At 36.5% G+C, this 22,559-nt stretch overlaps 2 protein-coding genes across 7 annotated transcripts in view; one reads left to right on the forward strand and one right to left on the reverse strand.

Annotated features, from left to right (window-relative positions):
• The window catches only part of LOC136029900 (protein TRC8 homolog), a 31,636-nt gene extending 18,707 nt beyond the window's left edge, over positions 1-12,929 (forward strand). For all 6 annotated transcript variants that reach the window (XM_065708397.1, XM_065708396.1, XM_065708394.1 and 3 more), the window contains exon 3: positions 5,927-12,929. In XM_065708397.1, coding sequence (XP_065564469.1) covers positions 5,927-7,596 — 1,670 coding nt within the window. In that variant the 3' untranslated portion in view covers positions 7,597-12,929. The remainder of the gene's footprint in view (positions 1-5,926) is intronic.
• LOC136029901 (E3 ubiquitin-protein transferase MAEA-like) overlaps positions 12,899-22,559 on the reverse strand; it is a 58,379-nt gene continuing 48,718 nt past the window's right edge. The window contains exon 7 of the mRNA XM_065708398.1: positions 12,899-13,062. Coding sequence (XP_065564470.1) covers positions 12,961-13,062 — 102 coding nt within the window. The 3' untranslated portion in view covers positions 12,899-12,960. The remainder of the gene's footprint in view (positions 13,063-22,559) is intronic.

Consider the following 22,559-nt stretch of genomic DNA (forward strand, 5'->3'; position numbering starts at 1 on the left):
ACCTGCATAGTAGTTCATTTTACTCAGACTAAGCTAATTAAATAAAAAAACGAGTTTTTTTTGACTGAAAATAAGGAGCGACATTAAAACTTAAAGCGAACAGAAATTACTCTGTATATGAAAGGGGATGGTCCCTCCTTAATACCCTGCTCTTTACGCTAAAGTTTTTTACTGTTTTAAAAAGTTGAGTTGAAAAAACAGCCCCTTTCATATAATTTCATATTTTAAATGGCTTTCTCATAGTTTTGATTGGACGATTCTGAAAAAAAAGGGCAGGGGAGGAGGCCCAGCTGCCCTCCAATTTTTTCGTTACTTATAAAGGACAACTAGAACTTTTAGTTTTTTAGGAACGTTTCTATTAGTAAAAAAATATACGTAACTTACGAATTAACTTACGTAACGAACTTCTATATTCGTATGTTTTTATTACGTATATGAGGGGGCTCGTCCCCTCATCAATACCTCGCTTTTAACATTAAAGCTTCAATTTTGTCCCAATTCCTTAAGAATGACCCATGAATCACAAAGGCTGTAGAATAAATAGTTGAAATTACTAAAAATACTTCAGCGTAAAGAGCGAGGTATTAGGAGGAGGTGAACCCTGCAAATGCGTAATAAGTTCTCTTCGTTTTAAGTTTTAATCCTGCTCCTCATTTTTCAGTTGAAAAACTTTTTCATATTTATTTTTTCATTTTTTTTTTAAATAATGCGAGAAAATCCTGTGCCCATTTCATAGAAATTCTCTTCCCACATGACAGATTTCTCCATGGAAAGATCCTCCCATATAACCCCCTCCCCTCAACCCTCTCCCACCGAAACAAAAAATCCTCCTGAAAACGTCTGTACACTCCCCAATAACCATTACTGTATGTAAAGTAATGTTACAAATCAAACTATATGTAATGTTACAAATCAAAGTTTGTAACTTGCAGACCTCAATTAAAATTGACCTCAATGTAACTCTTTGAATAAAATGGCTATCTCAGAATTTTGATCCGGTGATTTTGGGAAAAATGAGTGTGGGAGGGGGCCTAGGTGCCCTCCAATTTTTGGTTACTTAAAAAGGGAACTAGAACTTTTAATTTCGTTAGAATGAGCCCTCTTGCGATATTATTCGACCACTGGGTAGATACTATGACGCCTGGTAAAAAACAGAAACAAATAAATCAAAAACAACAGTGTGCTCGCTATAATACACAAGTACCAATAGAATTCTAAATGTGCTGAAAGCGCCCAGTCCTACTGTTGCTTCAGTTGTTTCTTCCGCTTTTGCTTGAAGCGCCTTACACTACTTGACCCGTTAATCCCTGCAACCATTTCTGCTATTGCTCAGATCCTGCCTCCCCATTACCTCCGGCGTAGTTTCTTTTCTCTTTATGCACATGAAATTTGTCAGTGACCAACCCTTTTAATTTAAACCGGGATGCAGTCTTGCAAAAAAAAAAAAAAAAAAATAAAATAAAATATTATTTTATTTAATTATTATAATATTAAAATAAAATATTATAAAATATATAATAACAAAATATTATAATTTTATATATAAATAAAATTATAAATATTAATTTATAATTTTATAAATAAAATAATAAAATAGGTAAATAAAATACATTTTATGAGTCGTATGTCTTAAACAGACACCTGATAGCAATGGATGACGAAATAGCATAGATTTTTTTGTTATTCTTAGGCACTGTGGCCATAATTGTGCAATTTGAAACTGTGAAGAAACATTCAAAAGTCACTTGGCAACATATTATTGAAGTAATACTTATTTCCTTTTATTTATTATTCTCCTGGTGTGTTTATTTTGTTTATCTTTGTTTTACTTTTGCTTTTTCCATTTTGTAATAAGGGCAAAAATGCATATTTTGTGCCCATTTTTATAAGCTAGCCCGTGTTACCTACTATAACCTAGCAACAACTTTTCAGTTAATTAAAGAATTATTTAAAATAGTTTTAGTTTTTTTTCATATTGACTTTTTCTACTGTTTTTATAAAATGTAGAAACATTTTTGGTGAGCATAAAAGTGTGGTAAAAAAATTGTTTGAGAACAAAATAGCTTAAAGCTACATCCAAATATACTTGGAAAATTAATTGAAATTTAAATTTTAGTTGATATTTATTTGTTTTGACATCTTCTCTAGTTCAACGATCATGAACTTGTGTTAAAATTTCTGATGGAAAAAAAAGAAGGAAAAAACCTTTGTTGCTAACATCAGTTGCTGTTACTGTTTCCGGATCTCTAGCTCTAAGACTAAAAAACTTGAAATGGTGGGGGGTTGCCCCATTTTTGCTGGTTCTTTAACTTCTGCTTAAAATACGATTAATCATAATTAATTTAAATTGTTGAAAACAAAAGAGAAAAAATACATAAATCTTTGAGGCTGTCCCTACTTGAAGCGGTCTGTTTCAGCAGAGGAGGCAAATGAATTTGGTGATAAATGAATGCAAAAATCTAGCCTTTAGCGGGTCACAGTCCCATGGGTTTTGTTTCCTAGATATATCATTGATGAAAAGGAACTTTAACTTTTTGAAAAGCGCTCGAAAATACTTGATGAAGAAAAATAGAAAAAAGTTTCTCCGTTGCTCAGGGCCAACTTTCATGAGGACGAGTCACCTGTCTACTATCTACTGTCTACGAGTAGACAGGACGAGTCACCTGTCTACTCGTCATGAGGACGAGTCACCTGCCTACTCGTCATGAGGGCGAGTCACCTGCCTACTCGTCATGAGGACGAGTCACCTGTCTACATGAACTTGTGTTTTCAGTCTTAGTACATTCAATGAAGTATGTCTTTGCTCGCATCCTCCTCTTGTTCATTTTCTGGGGGAGACGCAACAAATATTCTAGGATGAAAGGGAATTAATTCAGTTTATTCTTTTCATAGGACAGTGAACAGATGTAAAAAATTTTAACTGGATATTTCGAACACATATACAGTGTTCATCATCAGCAATAAAACTGCTTTTACTGCTGATGATGAACACTGTATATGTGTTCGAAATATCCATTTAAAAAAAATTTATATCTGTTCACTGTCAATTAAAAGGTTTCATCCCTATTTTGAACTGTTTTACTTTCGTTATGGAAAGGCAGTGTGGTCTTCAAAGTTATCTAAGAGGGGAGTCCGAATTTTTCTGCAGGGAGGATTTTGCACAGGGAGAATTTCCCATGGAGAGGGAAGTTTCCAGGGTTGAACTTTTCAGAGGAAATTTTACACTGGGTGAATTTGCCAGAATTCCTATACGAAATTTCTTTATATGTCTTGGTTTCTTTTTACCGATTCAATTTTACGCGTGGAGATGTTAAGGGTAATTGTCCGGGGTAAATTTTCCCTTGGGTTGAATGGTCCAGAGGATATTTCTTTGAGGAGGGGGATTTTTCCGTGGAGTTGAAGCCAGGTATCCTGGCGTTATTTAAAAACCGATCAGAAATTAAATAAAAAGCAACAAGTTTTTTTTTAACTGCGAGTAAGTAGCAACATGAAAGCGAACATAAATTATTGCGTATATGAGTGGGGTTTCCCCTCCTCAATACCTCGCTTTTTACGCTAAAGTTTAAATTTCATCCCAGTTCTTTAAAGACGACTCTTAAAAAAAAGTCGTTTAATTTGAACAATAAGTAACTTTTTTGAAAGTGCCGAAAAACTGTAGCGTGAAGAGCGAGGTGTTGAGGAGGGGGGCAACCCTCCTCATATACGAAATTTCTGTTTGTTTAAAATTTTAATGTTGTTCCTTACTTTCAGTTTTTTTTTTTTTTTTTTTTTTTTTTTTTTTTTTTTTTTTTTTTTTTTTTTTTTTTTTTTTTTTTTTAATGAAGCTTAGAGACAAACATTTTTCTCAAGGCAATGGAAAAAGTATGTCAATTAAAGTAAAAGTACATAAAAATTAAAAAGTAAGTAATTGCAAAAAAAATACACAAAACAATAGCCTACTTACAAAAAGTAAGATAAAAACTCCCAGCATTCAGTTCTCTTGAGCAATTTCGAAGGGTTGGACGGATATTTTTTAACAATATCGATAGTTTTGAACTTCGTTATCAAACACCAGAATATTTAATGGCTTTGTTATAATGTTTGATAACACATTATCAAAGTAGTTTGTTCAAAGTAAAACATTAAAACTAAAACTGAGAAAATGAGATAAAAATTTTTGATTCAACACTTTAATTTAATGTTGAATACCAAAAGCCAATGTATTTGACACCTTTGTGCTTCATAACTGTAAAAAAATAAAGTCTTTTGAAAGTGACAACTAGATAAATACAATCATTCCTTGAAAATGAATAATAATAAAACACAAAAAACCTTTCTATTCAGGGGGGAAAATACAGAAATTCCTAAAATTCCGTTCGAGGGAAACATTTCTGATTATAGTGGCTTCATATATCAGCTCATGGGTACTTACGCAATGGAAGCAAAAGTTGCCGGCGTATTTTTACCGTAATTACTTCTTATGATGTTGTTTTCCTTTTGTTTTCTATAATTATACAAACTTTCTTGTGTACTAATAACAGCGCTAATTACTAATAAACAAATACGTATCTAGGATCACCATAAAAAGCTGATTCTTTGATTGCGTGTTATCAATAGTTAGAGGCTTTTATAGTTTTGTTATTGACAAGGATCGTTATTTACTTACCATCCATTACTATGAAGAATTGGATTTTTTTTTTGCTACTCCAACCAAATCATATAAAAAAAATGTTTGTGGAAAACTGGAATGGGGTCCCTCAGTCACAAATTAGAAGTTATATTTTCCTTATTAAGGATCAAAATCTATTGGCAGGCAGCCAACAATGGGGAAACACATTTTTTCCATGGTTTTTCCCTATTCTGCTCTCTTTCCTTTGGTTTCCTTATAATTAATTTATAATTCCAAACTTCCAGGGGGGGACCATGCCCCCCCGGCCCTCCTGCCGGCACCCATGAAACGAACCTTAACATTCTGACTATTGATTAGCAGCTCTTGAGATAACTTTCGCGTTATTATTTTAAATTATTGCATCAGAAACGCATCGAATATTAACTTGATTAGGTGGTGTCGTCATCTGAAATCTTTTGTTTGTTATCAATGTTGTAAAAAATTGTATTCTTAGAATCAAATTGGGAATTGGTTTGATTCTTCGGGACGTCGAGGCGGATGATCTGAATTAGAACAAGGAATTGGACATTGTAGCATTATCCCATCAATAGTAAAAAGGAAAAAAAATGTCTTGTTTTAGGCTGATTTAAGGTATTTTTTTTAAGGAGTAAAAATTTCTTACTTTCGTTTTAACTTATTTTAATTCTTCCTCTTTTTAATTCTTTTTCTTATATATTACTTTCATCCGAAGACGTAAATTCGTTTCTTAGTCTCTCATCTAACAGCCTTGTGGTAGTGTCAAATATAAGTTTTAAAAAGAGAAAATAAGTTGGTTTTGAAAAAGGCTTGTCGGCCAACCATCTAGGGCCAAATGAAAAGCAGGTCGTCCCCGGTTGGGGTGGAAGGATGTCGTAAGAAACGATTTAAAGAAATGGGAACTTCTTGGGAGGGTGTAAAGATGGAGGTTTTGAATAAATTGGAATGGAGGAAGAGCGTGTGCAGCTATGGAGAAGCTCAGGCGGTTTGGCGCTGCAGTGAGCTGTTTGTGGTAGTAGTAGTAGTTTTGGAATGAAGCCTCAAAAAGTGCTTAATTTGGTCCAGAGAAATCCTTCAAATAAATAATGAGGAAGGGGGGATTCCCTAAGACAACATTCATCCTTGGGAATTCCCTCGAAAATGTGATAATCCTAAGCTTAATTTTTGCTTTTCAAGCCTCTCCCCTTGTATGAATATTTTCTGGAGATGTTAATTTTATATTCAATTAATTTTTCGATCGTCTCCACTCAGTCTAAAATTAGTTGTATTTATATTCAGAAATTAACGTTCATATGTTATTAGGTACGTCCATCTTCTTGGGAATCCTGACCTTATGGACAAAGCAGCTGCTAAGCCTCTACCGGTTCATGGCCTCAGTTATTATAATGTTTTATTCTCACAAAGTGAGTCGTTATGCTTTGAATGGTGACCTTGAAACAGCCAGTATTTTTGAGAATTTACTCCAGTTGAATTTTTCTCAATCGTCAAAACATTTTCAAATTATTTTCTACTATTTAGTGCAGCAGTTAGTGTTAGCAAAGTGTTTTTGGGAGGCACAAGAAGTCGTGAAAGACAATTCAGTGAAAAATTTTATTGTCTCCAGCTTTGTGATTCCTGTAGTTTTAGCAGGGTTGCCAATACCCGCCGCTTTGAGAGAGTATGCAGCAGTTTATGCATCTTTAGTACCATTTTTGTTCCTATTTGCAATTACATATTTAAGTTTTGGAACTATTATGGATGTAATTCATGAAAGATTTCACTACGGAAAAAGAATGGTGCAGAATTTTGGCTGGAATACATTTATTGAAACGGAATGGCATCGATTGGATGTACCTAATTTATTCAGATCTTTTTGGGTACTACGAATGCTTATCAATACATACCTATTTACTCGCGCGCATTACACGGAACTTTCATCAAACCCAAATGGTATGTTCACGCCACTGTTAGAGTCCGTTTTGGCAACTGGCTGTGATACAAATTTGGCTGTTTTAGGAATGTCCAGTGTTTACTCCTATGTGTCAGGAAAAATATGTAGCTTTTTTCAATCTGTTTTGCTTGTAACGGAAGAAGAGGATTCTTTTGGCACTATTTCAGCAATACTTTTTGTTCTATTAGCTATGCAAAATGGTTTGACAACGCTGCCCCCCAAAAAGCGAATAGTTCGACTCTTCCGGAATTCTTGCTTACTTTTAACATGTATGTTACATTTCATACATTCTACATTGAATCCGGTATTAATGTCTCTGTGTACATCGAGGAATCCGTCATTTCAACGACATGCTCGATCTTGGATGGTCTGTCTATTTTTGATTATTTTTCCTGCTTATATGATTTACGTTTTACACATATCTCACCAGTTCAGTACATGGATATTCGCTGTTACAGCATTCAGCGTTGAAGTTATTATCAAAGTGTTAATATCTTTAACAATTTATAGTTTATTTCTAATTGATGCGAGACATGATGACTACTGGGAAGATCTAGATGACTATGTCTACTGGGTGAAATCCACAGGCAATGCAATTGAATTCATATTCGGGATTTTATTATTTCTGAATGGAGCGTTTATAATGATATTTGAATCCGGTGGTTGTATTCGAGCCGCTATGATCTGTATTCATGCTTATTTTAATATTTGGTGTGAAGCACGCTCAGGATGGAAAGTCTTTGTGAGGAGAAAAACAGCCGTTGATAAAATTGCAAGTTTACCAGAGGCAAGTAGTGAGGAGTTACAGAGGCGTGGTGACGCATGCGCGATTTGTTTTAATGATATGGAAACCGCTAAAATTACCCGGTGCAGACATTATTTCCATGGTGTATGTCTGAGAAAGTGGTTGTACGTTCAGGATAAATGTCCTTTGTGTCATGAAACTTTAAGTGCTGATAATAAAAACAATAGAGCAGATATTCCTCGTTCAGAGATCCAACCTCAACCGCGCAATGCTCAAGCAGAAAATGCTGGGGAGTGAGCGCAATTTTTTTCTTTGTTTAAGGAGTTGTTTTTATAATCGAGGTGATATATGTATATATTTTTTAATACATAAGATAGGAATCTACTTACTGTGACTGAAAATAAGTATCAGGCATCATAATTGAATGAAATTGAAAACTTTTGGAAGATCAGAATAGAAGCAGGAGAATTTTTCATTGAGTTCATTTTTACGCTTGAATCTTCCAATTCTGTCCCTTTGGAGGGGGAAATGACTAACTTGAACCCCTTAGTGCTCCAGTCAAACTAGGAATTCCCTTGCATGTTTGCTAGCTAGTATTTCAGAACCTTCCCAACAAATAATTTCGTGAAGCTGTTTAAGATTTTGACTTAGAGAAAGTTATAAAAATGAGAAAGCAGGAACTAAGTTACGGCCAAGTGTCTTTTTTTTTGTGCTGTCAATTCGCATTTAACTATAAAAAAAAATGCTACGACTATCAGGATTTTTTTTTTTTCGAGGGAATGGATCAGTAAAGTCAATTTTTTAGAAACAAATATTTTTGAACCCAAGACTGAATCCGGTAAATGTAAAACTTATTTAGGCGTCCTCATATCAGTTGCTTATAAATTGAAAAAAAAAATTGTATGATCAATCCTTTTCTTTTTATTTTTACTTGAATAATTTGGCTTGTATCCCAATGTGTCTTTGTTTGAGCCTCAGTAATTTCTATTTACCTTTTCTTGCTCACTTCTTTCTTTCCTTTGTAATATAATCTATTTTGTTCGTTGTTTATAATTATTTCTCTTCTTTTTTCCGTTTCTCTGTTTTTATCTCCGTATATATGGGTGGTATCAAGGCCGTATCCAGGGTTCCGGGTTTGACCTCTACCCGAAATTTTGTTTTGTCTGAATTGGAAGAATCCAAAAAAGAATCACAAACATGCTTATAAACAAATTGAATAATGTAACCCCATTGGAAAAGAACACCCCCCCCTCCTAACCCGGACAAATATCCTGGGTACACCCTTGGTTGGTGTAAACCAATATTCGCTGGGTCTGGGATACGCTGGGTCCTGATAAAATGTAATCAATTAACAAACAACATTTATTAATGAAAAAAGCCTCTGTAAGCAGTCATTACACTGCCCTAAAAACTTCATGATTTTGAAATCGATGGGGGCACTGATGTTGTTTTTAGATTTTGAAGGAGAAAATGGTTTGTCACTTTTTAGCTTTCCAATATATTTATAGCACATGAATGTTTTTTGTGTCAAACTTCATGGGGCTTTTGTAAAAGATGCATTGAAGAACTGTAATCGCAAAAAATCTCGAGATTAAAAATCGCACCAGCCCAAAGATCGGATTAATTTTTACATTCTAATTGTTTTAATTATCCTTTTCGTGTTTTTGAGAACTAGGGGTTGAGTTATTTTAACAGGGTAAGATGAAGGTTAAAGAAATTAAATTACTTACTTACTGAAATATCAGGGGAAAGAGCTTCGCCCGGTAAAAAGAAAGCTTTATTCTGACAATTTATAGCTGTTCTCTCTAATGAAATATTACTTTGTGCGATTTTCATGTATTTCTTATGCTTGAAATTTTACACCCTAGTCGGCACTCGGTTATCTATACACATTATGCATTCACTGTCTCCGACTCTCCCCCCCCCCCCCAAAAAAAAATGGGCTTTTAAAAATATCCTTGGAAATTAAGCTTAGCAAAAAAAAAATCCGTTTGTATTTCCTGCTACGTTCATGTATTTATGAACAGTAATTTTTGAAGAATTTAGGATAACCAAATTTTCTTTCGAGAAAATTCGGGGAATTCCCGCAGATTTGGGTTAAGTGCTATCGATATGGTGCTGGTCTTTTTTTTTTTTTTTTTTTTTTTTTTTTTTTTTTTTTTTTTTTTTCTTGATACTGGACTGTCAGGTAAAGGTATGCTCTCGTTCAAGTGCATTTCGGTATCAATGAAGGTTTTTTTTTGGTATATTTTGCTTTTTCATTCCTTTTGTCCTTATTCTTTTTTTTCAATTTTCGGTAATTAAGTATATTTACTTATAGTATATTTTCATATTTCCAGTTAATTTTTTAGAAATTTATCTTCTATATCAACCAAATATTGTTCAAGTCAATATCACTACTGAACTAGCACAGTCTGTTCTATTTTTAAATTGCCAAGAAAAAAACAAACTCCTGATCTTTAATGATATGGGGGGGGGGATCAGAGTCGTGTTATCATCTAATTAATGGCTATTAGCAATTAACGGCTAATTAATTAATGAGCGGTAGATCAGAGTCGGGTTATCATTTAATTAATGGCTGTTAGCAATTAATGGGGAAGGGGATAAATCAGAGTCGGGTTATCATCTAGTTAATGGCTAAATTATCTGTGCTTGTGACCAGGGGAATAACTTAACTTACGGCTCTTGCCAGGATGGCGTAAAGGACGATAAGACCAGTGCCTCCCGATTGACCTATCGCTTGCCAGGCTCCCGGCTTCTTCCACTATTGCGCTTTTTCCCATTTTCCTGTTCCATCTTCCATCCATTATTGGCATCCCACCCGGAAATGCCAATTCACGATAAAGTAGAGAACTTGGCTGTATCGGGGAAAGGAGATTACTAGGTTTTCCTCTCCTCCCAGTTTTCGTCCGAATCGTACAAAAGAAGCAAAAATATATAAAATACACGTCTGCGGTAAGATTATTTTTGCACAACAATGTCCCTGTCAAAACCAAAGTTAGTATTTGACTTTTTCCCTCTTCTCAGATAATTGTGAAAAGCTATTAATTACGCATTTCTCAAAAGGAGGTCACCAGGGCAATCTAGATCAGGAGAATCAAAGTGTGATTAAATATTGGTCGCCCTGCTGACCTCCCTTTTCAGAATAGCTTAGAAAACAATTTTGGTATATCTGATTGAACATTTAACGGCCCTGCTAATCTTCCTTGTGAGAAAAATAAATATTTCGACGCAGAGCCCCATGCAGGGATGGGTTACCGTGTTTGAGCCCACCTACCCCCGAAAATTTTCTGATATAAGCAACAGAAATACATGTTAACAAATTTGTGTTGTGTTTTGTAGTTTTACCCCCCCCCCCAACCCAAAAACAACCTGGATACAGTCCTGCTTCGACTTGTTGATGACAATATAAAATACTTGTATATGGGCTGAACCAAAGAGTAAGGGTAACTTTTAAGAGCGGAAACTGACACGGGTGTCGACAAAAAAAATATCAACACCATCTAACGTTAAGAGACACTCAAGTTAACGTTAGGAGACTATCAAGCTTTGTAATGGTTTTTTGTCAGGAACTGAAATTAAACACTTATTGCCACCCTATTTTTATCAATTAAACTAAATAAATTAATTAATCTGATTACTCACTAAAAAAAAATATCAAGCGCTGTATGACGTTGACAGTTTTTTTTGTTTGTTTTTTTTGTCGATACTAGCGTTAGTTCCCATTCTTATAAGTTACCCATGCTCTTCAGACTGTTTCTGAAGACTTCAGACTGTCTCTTCAGCCATACGAATTATGCCTGTTTTTCTGTGGGCCTTGTTCAAATAGTAACGGAAATTTTCAAATGATTCATTTCATTAAGCATTGCTACCCATATCATTTTTTTTTTTAAGCAAGTAATTGCTGAAAAACAACTTTTTAATTGTTAAAGACGGTGCCGTAAGGTTCACTTTTTTCAATTTTTATGAGTAGTTGAATCAGGCTATTTAAACGAGTTCGCAGATGATATATGCTAGACAGTTTTAATGCAAGTAATTGTTGAAACACAGCTATTTAATTTTTAATGACCGTTAAGTTGAGTTTTTTTCAATTTTTATGAGTAGTTGAATCAGGCTATTTAAACGAGTTCGCAGATGATATATGCTAGACAGTTTTAATGCAAGTAATTGTTGAAACACAGCTATTTAATTTTTAATGACCGTTAAGTTGAGTTTTTTCAATTTTTATGAGTAGTTGAATCAGGTTATTTGAATTAATTCCTGGATGATACCTGCTAAACAGTTTCAATGCAAGTAATTGATATAAAAAAATTTATTTTTTTAAAGACGATGCCGTAAGGCTAACTTTTTTCAATTTTTATGAGTAGTTGAATCAGATTATTTGGACGAGTTCTGAGATAATATCTACTAAACTGCTTCAAAGCGAGTAACTGTTCAAAAACTTCTATTTAATTTTTAAAGACGGTGCCGCGAGGTTGAATCAGATTATTTGGACGAGTTCTGAGATAATATCTGCTGAACAGTTTTAATGCAAGTAACTGTTCAAAAACTTCTATTTAATTTTTAAAGACGGTGCCGTAAGGTTGACTTTTTTCAATTTTTGAGTTGTTGAATTAGGTTATTTGAACGAGTTCTCAGACGATATCTGCTAAACAGTTTCAATGTTTTTCTTGTGTTTGTTCTTAATGTAAATAATACCTGTATTTTCAAGTACCATCATTCATCAACCTCTTTCTAATAATTTCTAAGAATGAATTAATGCCAAATTTTATAAAAAACTTTTAACGAAAATGAGGGTATATACCAATAAACAGGAGCGAATAAAAGATTAAGTCAGAATAGTATTTGGCCCCATGTTCTCGAGTGATACTAAGCCCCCCTCCCCCCAACCTAAATAAAAGTTAAAATGATAAAAAATACTCAAGAAATAGCGAAAATTCAAGAGGTTGGAAAGTAAATAAATCCACCTAAGTTTCTCGCCAAATTATATTTCTGATGAAGATCGCCAAGTAATTATTATTGGTATGAACATAAATTTTCGATGAATATAAATAATGGGAATTTAGACGGAAAAATTAAGAAATGGACTTAGATCTATAGTTTAGTGTAACAGATTGAGGTAATTTTGCATAATTGCCTCGTCGTTTTGTTAATGTCTTCATCCTGCCCAGGCATTATGTATAATCTTAGGTGGAATCACTCCTGATCTGAGGGAGGGGGTGGCCAGAGGAAGTACTCTTTTACGCAGCTACTCTTTAGGAGGGGGCTACTTTCCTACTCCATTCCTGTGAGTAGGCTTGGTGTACATTAGTAAATTAAACGCTTGGTCACACGCATATATAATGAGAGAAGAAGGGGTAAAAATGATGGCACTTTAGGGAAAACACTGAATGTCGATCAATGGCGTATCCAGGATTTTTGTTCGGGGGGGAGGGGGGGCAAAAAAACTTGTTGTATGTATTTTTGTTATTTTTTTACGAGTCGGACAGGAGTTTGGGGAGTCAAACCCGGCAACCCCCCTACCCCTGGATACGGCCTTGATGGCGAATGTTGGACACTAAGAGTGTGTTTTGTAATTTTGAACTGTGATATGTGATAGTAACGAAATAAACCGAGTTTAATTGCGAAAATAGTCGTCAAAAAAGTTAAAGCAATAGAAATTCACATAACGTAGACTTTTTTCATTTCTCGGATGTCATAAATCTCCTTCGTTTTGGGGCACACAATGATTCCCTCATTTTCAGCAGCCAGGTCTTGCAAACTCTGAAAGAAAAATTAAAGATGAAACGGTGTTGCCGCCGCCATTTACCCCAGGTTTCACATTTTTCTGTCACGTTCTGCCAGCGTGATTTTCTGTCACGCTTTTAACCTTCTAACCTCCAAAAAAAGTCATGAAACTAGTAAAGATGCTCCGATTCAATTCTGATATCAATCGATTAGTAAACACTGCTTTAAATGAAGAAATTTTGCTAAAATTTGTAAGCTTCCCCATTTACATCCAGCCAGGAGTTGAGCCGGCTAGCAGAAAAGGGCTTGGGAGGTAGGCTAGCTGAACTCCAATTACTTTTTGCCCGTAAAAAGGGCAGTAGAACTCTCAATTGAATAGGCTCTTTCCAAAGTTTCTACATTACTATATCTCAGCCTGGTAATACTCTATCTTAAGCATAATATTTACGTAGCAAAAATGTACCTACCAATATGTATGCAATAGCTCTGTTTTCGTGTTTATAGTTCACGGGTTATGGGATGGAATAATTTTAGAAAAACAATTTGTGAAGTTACTTATAGTGTCTTAGGGAAGACTGTTCAGACTGCAGCTAGGAATATTAGTGAAAAAGATTTATGTTTAATAGAGAGGGGAAGGGATTTGCACAAGAATCATCTGAGTGATAGATCATATGAAAATAAAAGGAATGTAAAGAAAGTGGAGAAAGTATTAAAATATGAAATAAGAAGATGTGAAGTGGAGGCCTTGGATAAAATTGCTGAGGATCTGGAAGATGCAGCTAGACGACATAAAAGTAAAATTTTATTATGTCACATTAATAAATTGAGGGGGAGTTGTCAATCCAGACTAGTCCCAGTTAAAGATAGGGATGGGGCCACAATTAGTGATAAGGAAAGAGTTAAAGAGAGATGGGAGGAACATTTTGAGAATGTGCTAAACCGAGATACGGTTGCAAGAAAGGATACAGATGAAAATGAGAAAGTTTGTGATACCCCTGGATGTGAAGGAAGATTTGTTTTGTGAGGAAGAATTAGTGACAGTACTAGAAGGATTAAAAAATAATAAGGCCCCAGGTGCTGATAGTGTGATAAATGAGTTTCTTAAATATGGTGGCTCTGAGATTAGAAATACTGAAAATTATGAATATGATTTTTGGAAAAGGGGAAGTACCTAATGATTTTAGGAAAACCTTAATTAAACCACTGTATAAGAAAGGTAACAATTATCGAGGCATTAGTCTGGTCTCTGTAGGTAGCAAATTACTTAGTAATATGATAGTTTTTAGACTGAGAGATGCTATACATAAAGTTTTAAGAAAAGAACAGTGTGGTTTTAGAAAAGGTAGAGGATGTGTCGACCAAGTTTTCACTCTGAGGTTAATAATTGAGAAGTTCCTTCGTTGTCAAACACCTTTGGTCCTCAGTTTTATAGATTATGAGCAAGCGTTCGATTCTGTTGATAGAAGAGCTTTAGCAAAGGTCTTATCCTTATATGGTATACCAGATAAATACACTAAAGTGATTTGTGCTATGTACGAGAATAATACTGCTGCGGTTTAGGTAGGAAATGAGTTTAGCAACTGATTTTATATTAAATCAGGAGTTGTGTTCTACACATTAAAAAATACATTAAAATGATTAGTGCTATGTGCGAGAATGACACTGCTGTGGTTAATGTAGGAAATGAGGTTAGCAGCAGGTTTTGTATTAAATCAGGAGTTAAGCAGGGTTATGCTCTACACCCTTTTCTATTGATCATTTTGATAGACTTTGTCCTAAAGAGCACAGGAAACGCAATGGAATACCACGGAATCAAATGGGGAGGAAAACTCTCTTGGACTTAGATTATGCTGATGATTTGAGCATATTAGATGAAAGAGTGAGCAAAATGAATGATTTTTTAGAAATTTTGCGAATTCAGGGTGCTAGAATAGGTTTGAAAATTAATGTTAAGAAGACTAAGGCTAGGAATAAATGAAGATGCAAAGTTGACGTTGGGTAACGAAAACATTGATCAAGTCGGCAGCTTCACTTACCTTGGTAGTATTATTTGTAAAGACGGTGGGAGCAGTGAAGATGTAAAAAGTAGAATAGTTAAGGCTCAGGCTGTTTTTTTTTGTTTTTTTCACAGTTAAAAAAAGGTTGGAAGAATAGGAAGAATATTCTGCAAACCAAGATTAAAATATTGGAAGCTACAGTGATGAAGTGATCAATTATGGCTCTGAAGCATGGGCGCTCTGAAAAGCGGATGAAAATTTACTAGATATTTTCAAGAGAAACTGCCTACGGACTGTTCTAGGTACCCGGCTGACTGACCGTATTTCAAACAGTAGGTTTTGCGAAAATTGTGGTTCAATCCCGCTTTCTAGGGCTATAATGAACGAAAGGTTGAGATGGCTCGGCCACGTTCTGCGGATGAAGGATGACAAATTGCCGAAGATTGTCCTGTTTGGTCAACAATCTGGGGCTACACCGGAAAGCAGGTTGTCCTCGGCTGGATTGTGAGGATGTCACAAATAAAGATTTAGAGGAAATGGGAACTTCCTGAGAGGGTGTAAAGAGAGAGGCCTTGAATAGATTCGGTGGAGCATGCCTAGCTGTGCTGGCCTCAGGCAGCTTGACGCCGCAGTGAGTTATTAGGAGTAGTAGGTTATGGGACATAAATATATCAAGTGTAACTACTTGGTACAAAAATCTAACTTAATTTGGAAATAAATAACTTAAAAATTGTCTTACGATTATGCAAAAAGAAACGACCTTAAAGTTAGCCAAAATTTTCTTCTAATTACCCACGAATGCCAAAGAAGTTAACAACTAAACACTAAACAACTAAGTTGTAATAAATAACCAGAGTGCTAATTCTCTCGTTAAACTGAGAAAACAAACAGACTTTATCAATTCAATATTAACAGCAAAGAATAAATAATAAATCCTTCTGTACAAATATATACAACATTCCCATCACCGTTAAACCATGTACTACTACTAATAACTCACTACAGTGTCAAGTGGCCTGAGGCCAATACAGTAGTTCAAGGTCCTCCACCATCCGAGTTTTTTCGAAACTGCTTTCTTTACACCTTCCCAAGAAGTTCCAATTTCCTTTAAAAATCATCAAGCTCAATCCGTCAGTATCATTAATCATTAGATCATATTGACAATAAATAAAAGCTACCAGTTTACCAGTAAAAATTCACAGTTTATTATAAATATATCTTAAAAAATTTAGGTATGTAATTTATTTATTTAAACATCATCTTAAATGTAAATTGAGCCTAAACTGTGCCTTAAATAACCGGAGTGATCCTTCGCGCGTAAGCTGGGAACACAGACAAAGCTTATCAATTCAAATTAGCATTTATGATTCACCATTACAAAAAAGAATTACCAACAAAAACCATTATCATCAAACATCCCCAATGCAACCCAAAGAGTATGGGTAACTTACAAGCGGAAACTGGCAATAGTTGCAACAAAAAAAAACAAGGGCTAAGAGCTCATATGGCACTAGTGACGAGGTCGGAAGAGCCAAGAGCTCATATGGCATGAGCTCTAGCAAAATTCTAAGAATCAATAGATTGATTTAAAAGGAAAATCAGAGGCTCAATGCCGGTCGGAATTTAAAATAAGAGCTCTGAGACACAAGGACCTTCTAAATATCAGAATTCGTTAAGATCCGATCATCCACTTGTAAGTTAAAAATACATAAATTTTTTTTCTAATTTTTCCTCTCCTTTCAACTCCCCCAGATGGTCGAATCGGGGAACAACTTTATCAAGTCAATTCGTCCAGGTCCTTGACACGCCTAACAATTTTTATCGTCCTAGCACATCCAGAAGCACCAAACTCGCCAAAGCACTGACTCCCCCCCCCCTAACTCCCCCAAAGACAGCAGATCCAGTTCGGTTACGTTAATCACGTATCTACGACATTTGCTTATTCTACCCACCAAGTTTCATCCCGATCTCTTCACTCTAAGTGTTTTCCAAGATTTCTAGTTTCCCCCTCCAGCTCCCCCAATGTCACCAGATCTGGTCGGGATTTAAAATAAGAGCTCTGAGACATGAGTTCCTTCTAATCATTAAATTTCATTAAGATCTGGTCAGCCGTTTGTAAGTTAAAAATAACTCAATTTTTGTAATTTTTCCGAATTAACGACCCCTCCCCCAACTCCCTCAAAGAGAACGTATCCGTTCCAATTGTGTGAATCACGTATCTATAACTTGTGCTTATTCTTCCCATCACGTTTCATCCCGATCTCTCCACTCTAAGTGTTTTCCAAGATTTCTGTTTCCCCCCTCCAACCTCTCATATCCCCGGATCCGATTCGAAATGAAATGGAGCATCTGAGACATAAGATCTTTCTATATATCAAGTTGCATTAAGATCCGATTGCCTATTCGTAAGATAAAGAAACCTAAACTTTCACTTTTTCCAAGCTTTCCAGTTTCCCCCTCCAACTCCCCCCAATGTCACAGGATCTAGTCGTGATTTAAAATAAGATCTCTGAAGCACAAGATCCTTCTAAATATCAAATTTCATTAAGATCTGATCACCCGTTCATAATTTACAAATGCCTCATTTTTTAAAAATTTTCTCAATTACCCCCCCTCCCAACTCCCCCAAGGATAGCGGATCCGGTCCGGTTGTGTCAGTCACGTATCTTGGACTTTTGCTTATTCTTCCCACCAAGATTTATCCTGATTTCTCCACTCTAAGCGATTTCCCAGATTTCCGGTCCCCCCCCCCCAATGACACTGGATCCGGTCGAGAATTAAAATAAGAGATCTAAGTTACAAGGTGCTTCTAAATATGAAATTGCATTAAGATCCGATCACTCCTTCTTAAGTTAAAAATACCTCATTTTTTCTAATTTTTCAGAATTAAAACCTCCCCAACTCCCCCAATGAGAGCAGATCCATTCCAATTATATCAATCACGTATTTAGGATTTGTGCTTATTTTTTCCACAAGGTTTCATCCCGATCCCTCCACTCTAAGCCTTTTCCAAGATTCCCCCCCCCCAACTCATCCCAATTACACTGGATCCGGTCGAGATTTAAAATAAGAGATCTGAGTTATGAGGTCCTTCTAAATATGGACTTTCATTAAGATCCAATCACTCCTTCGTAAGTTTAAAATACCTCATTTTTTTCTAATTTTTCAGAATTAACCCTCCCCCCAACTCCCCCAAAGAGAGCGGATCCGTTCTAGTTATGTCAATCACGTATCTAGGACTTGCGCTTAGTTTTTCCACCAAGTTTCATCCCAATCCCTCCACTCTGAGCGTTTTCCAAGATTTTAGATTTCCCTCAACTCTCCCCAATGTCACCAAATCCGGTCAGGATTCAACATAACAGCTCTGAGACACGATATCCTTCTAAATATCAAATTTCATATTGATCCGATCACCCATTCGTAAGTTAAAAATACCTCATTTTTTCTAATTTTTCCGAATTACCGTCCCCCCACTCCCCCCCCCCCCAAATGGTCGAATCGGGGAAACGACTATTTCTAATCTATTCTTGTCGGGTCTTTGATACGCCTGCCAAATTTCATCGTCCTAGCTTACCTGCAAGTATCTAAACTAGCAAAACCGGGAAAGACAGACCGACCGACAGAATTTGCCATCGCTAATATGTCACTTTTATATGTCACAGTTAATACCAAGTGCCATAAAAACTATCAACCCCATCTAGTATTTGGCAAAACTTGGTTAATAATAAGAATAATTAATTTAGTTTAGTGTAATTGGTAAAACTGGGGTAGCAATAAGTGTGTGATCTCAGTTCCTGAGAAAAAAACACGATTATATAGCTTACAAAAATGCCAAATATCGCCAAATGTTAGATGGCACTGATATTTTTTGTCGACACTAGCGCCAGTTTTCACTCTTATAGGTTACCCATAGTCTTTGATTCAACCATCAATATAGCTCAATTGGTCCGTCTCATTTATCATTACATCATGTTAGGTATTTTAAATCTAACTTAAATGAGCCTCAATGTGCCTTATATAACCAGAGTGATCCTTCGCCACTTAGCTGGGAACACAGACAAAATTTATCAGTTCGGTATTAGGATTTCTTTACATTTTCTACAGTTTCATTTAATCTTCCTTATTTTATGTTGCCCTCGCCCCAGGAGACACACCTTCGGGAAGAAATCTCTCTACTAAGGAGCCAAATGTCGGATCATCGGAGAAGCTGATGGGGCTGTTAATGGCCTGGAATCGTTTCTTCACTAAAGAGAACATTGAAGTGACCAAGATCCACGTCAAGGAGAGAAAGACCTACCTCCACGCGGCAATTAACGCGGACTTAGTCCCTGAAATGAAGAAGTGGTACTTCTGGGAATGAGGGAACAAGCACTCCTCAAGCCCTTCTACAGGAAGCCCGTGGAGTCCACCGCAGCAAAGGACGGAGCGGGACCTTCCAGTTTCATTTAAATTGAAACGATGCCAGCATATGAGCTGCTGGGTCTAGAGTGTTGGCAGATCCATCTGTACCACGTCCAAACCGCCACTTATATCTTGGGAGGGAGCATGCAAATGCAGACATTCTTAGTGATATTCCAGTAGCCATGGGTTGTCAGAGGAAAAATCATAGGGAAGATCAAAGGAGCTAAACTCTATGTACGCAATGAGGCAAACACCGCTCCTAGAGCGTGATTTATTATTCAAAAAATTTGGATACTTGGAAGCTGTCTAAACATTGTTCTAAGAATGTAGTAGCTGTTATGTTGAAAAATCTTATTGGCCATGAAGGTGTGGTATTTACTTCAGTTTACGTGCCACATGATAATAAATGATAATAAACCACCACCAAAGAAAGTAATGGGACTAGTGGAATACTGTGAAGTTGAGAAGATGCCCCTTATTGTGTCATGTGATGCAAACGCGCATCGCAGATTATAAGGAAGCACAGATACAAATGGAAGGGGACTTGAGCTTCTGGATTACCTGGCGGGGGAAGGTCTTGCTTGGTGTAATCGGGGCTGGAGCCCTACTTTCATAACAAGAAGAGGAAGAGAGGTTTTGGATCGTCACAACATGAGAGACTGGTAAAGGATTAGCATGTGAGCGATCTTCCGTCATTCTCTGCCCATCGGATAAAAAGATTCAAGTTCGATATACCCCAAAGACAAAGGAAACTTCTTAGGGATATAAGGGGAAAAAATGGGCACACCTATAATCAAGTTTTACCCAAAACACTTGCGAATTTGCCTCCCAACCCTGGAATAACCGAAGAGGATGTAAATTAGGAGGCAGAAAGACTCACAGAAAGCATAAACAGTGCGTTTAAACAAGCAACCCCTCTAACAATTGTTGAAGAGGGAGATCCAGTCAATAACTGGTGGGTTTTGGAATTAAGTCAAAGAAGAAAACTGACCCAAATCCTACTAAGAACTGCTATGCGAACGAAAAATCCCAAAGACTGGGATGCTTACTCGAAAGGTTCAAAATTTCTGAAAAAGAAGACAATGGGAGCAAAGAGAAAATCTTAGAGGACTTTCTATGAAAGTATAGTCAGATAAAGCTAGTAATAGGCTACTAAAGACTCTAAAGAAAGATTCAAAGCTACTAAGAGTCAAAGCTACTAAAGAAAGATCACCGGGCCCACTTGGAAGTTTGGCGAGAGTAGATGCTTCTCTCATAGAAGACCCGGAAGAAACCCTGAACCACGTGCACGAAATAAGTGTGAAAGACCCTGAAGAAAATAATCCGTTTATAAACCCAAATATGGGGGAGGAGCTGGCGTCCTGAATTGTAAAGGAGGACTGGTTCAGAAAAGCTGTGGATGATAGGATATGCTTTATAATGCTCCAGAAAGGATGGGAAAAAATACAAACCTATTATATAGGTATTGCAAAGAGAAGCCTCGTTTTGGGCTATGTCCCCCGTACATGGCTCAAAGCCAGGGGCGTTTTCATATCTAAACCAGGGAAAGAAGACAAATCAAACCCCTGGTCTTATAGGGTGATTATGTTAACCTCCTTTCAATTGAAACTAATGGAAAGATTGATTCATTGGTTTCTGATAAGCGATCCGGAGACCAGGAACACGATATCCGAAAGGCAAACGGGATTTAGGATAGGAGGCTCTACAGACGCTGTATTTCACTGATTGATGTGGCGGGTAGAGCAAGCCCTAGAATGTAAAGAATACGCCTTAGGCATATTCTTTGAGATAATTTTATAATGCTACTTTTTAATCCATTGAAATGGCCATGGAGATATCGTGAGAGGGCTCATTCAAACGGAAATTAAACATCTCCAGTCCCCTTTTAAGTGACCAAAAAACTGGGGGGCAATTAGGCCCCCTCCTACACTCATTTTTTTCCAGTCACCCGATCAAAATTTTGAGATAGCCATTTTGTTCAGCATCGTCGGAAAATCAAATAACCATGTCTTTGAGGATGACTTAATCCCCCACAGTCCCCACAGGAAGGGCTGCATCGGGGGACCTTTTCATTGGGTAATTTTTCATGGGGAAAGAGAATTTTCCATGAAGGGAGTGCCAGATTTCCCAGCGTTATTTAAAAAACGCTCAGAACTTAAAAATAAAAAACAAGTTTTTCCATCTTAAATTAAGGAGCAAAATTAAAACTTAAAACGAATGGAAATTATTACGTAAATGAGGGGGTTTGCACCCTCGTCAATACCTCGCTCTTTACGCTAAAGTTTTTTTTTAATACTTTCAAAAGAGCTATTTATGATAGGCAGCGCAATAGCACTGCCTAAGTAAGGAACGATGTTGACACAATGTATTATTTATTAATTTTTTGTTTAGACCTTCACTTCGTATCGAAGGAGTTGTCGTAGAAACTTCAAAAAGGACTCAATCGATTGAAAATTGAAAGGGCTAGTGCCTTTTTTAATATTTAAAAGTGATTGGAGGGCGACTATCCCCCCTCCGACGCATACCATTTAACTAAATACATTCGTTCAAAGTTTTGAGATAGCCGTTTTGTTCAACACAGTTGAAAGATCTGGAAATTATGTCTTTGAGGATGAAACCCCCCCCCCTCAGCCCTCAGGGCAAGGGTTGTAAGTTGTGCCCTGGGGGTAAATATTTTTTTTATAGAAGGTGTTGTCGTAGAAACTTCAAAAAGGGCTCATTCGCTTGGAAATTGAGGGGAGTAATGCGCTTTTTAATAGTCGAAAGTGATTGGAGTGCAACTAACCTCTCTCCCACGCCCACCATTTCTCCAGATACATCCAATCAAAATTTTTAGATAGCCATTTAGTTAAACGTAGTTGAAAGGTTCGGAAATTATGTCTTTGGGGACGACAACTCCCACACAACAACAATCCCCCCCCCCTACACACAGCCCTCAAGGGTAAGGGTAGTAATATATGCCTTGGGGGCCATTTAGGTTTTTATAGAAGGTTTTTATAAAAAGTACTGTCGTTTAAACTTCAAAGGGCTCATTTGATTGGAGATTAAAGAGGGCTAGTGCCCTTATTAATTGCCAAAGGTGATCGAAGGGCGAATGTCCCCTCCCCACGCCCATCATTTCCCCAAACAATTCCG

This window comes from Artemia franciscana, chromosome 8 (genome assembly GCF_032884065.1).
Source record: "Artemia franciscana chromosome 8, ASM3288406v1, whole genome shotgun sequence".
In the NCBI taxonomy this organism is placed as follows: Eukaryota; Metazoa; Arthropoda; class Branchiopoda; order Anostraca; family Artemiidae; genus Artemia; species Artemia franciscana.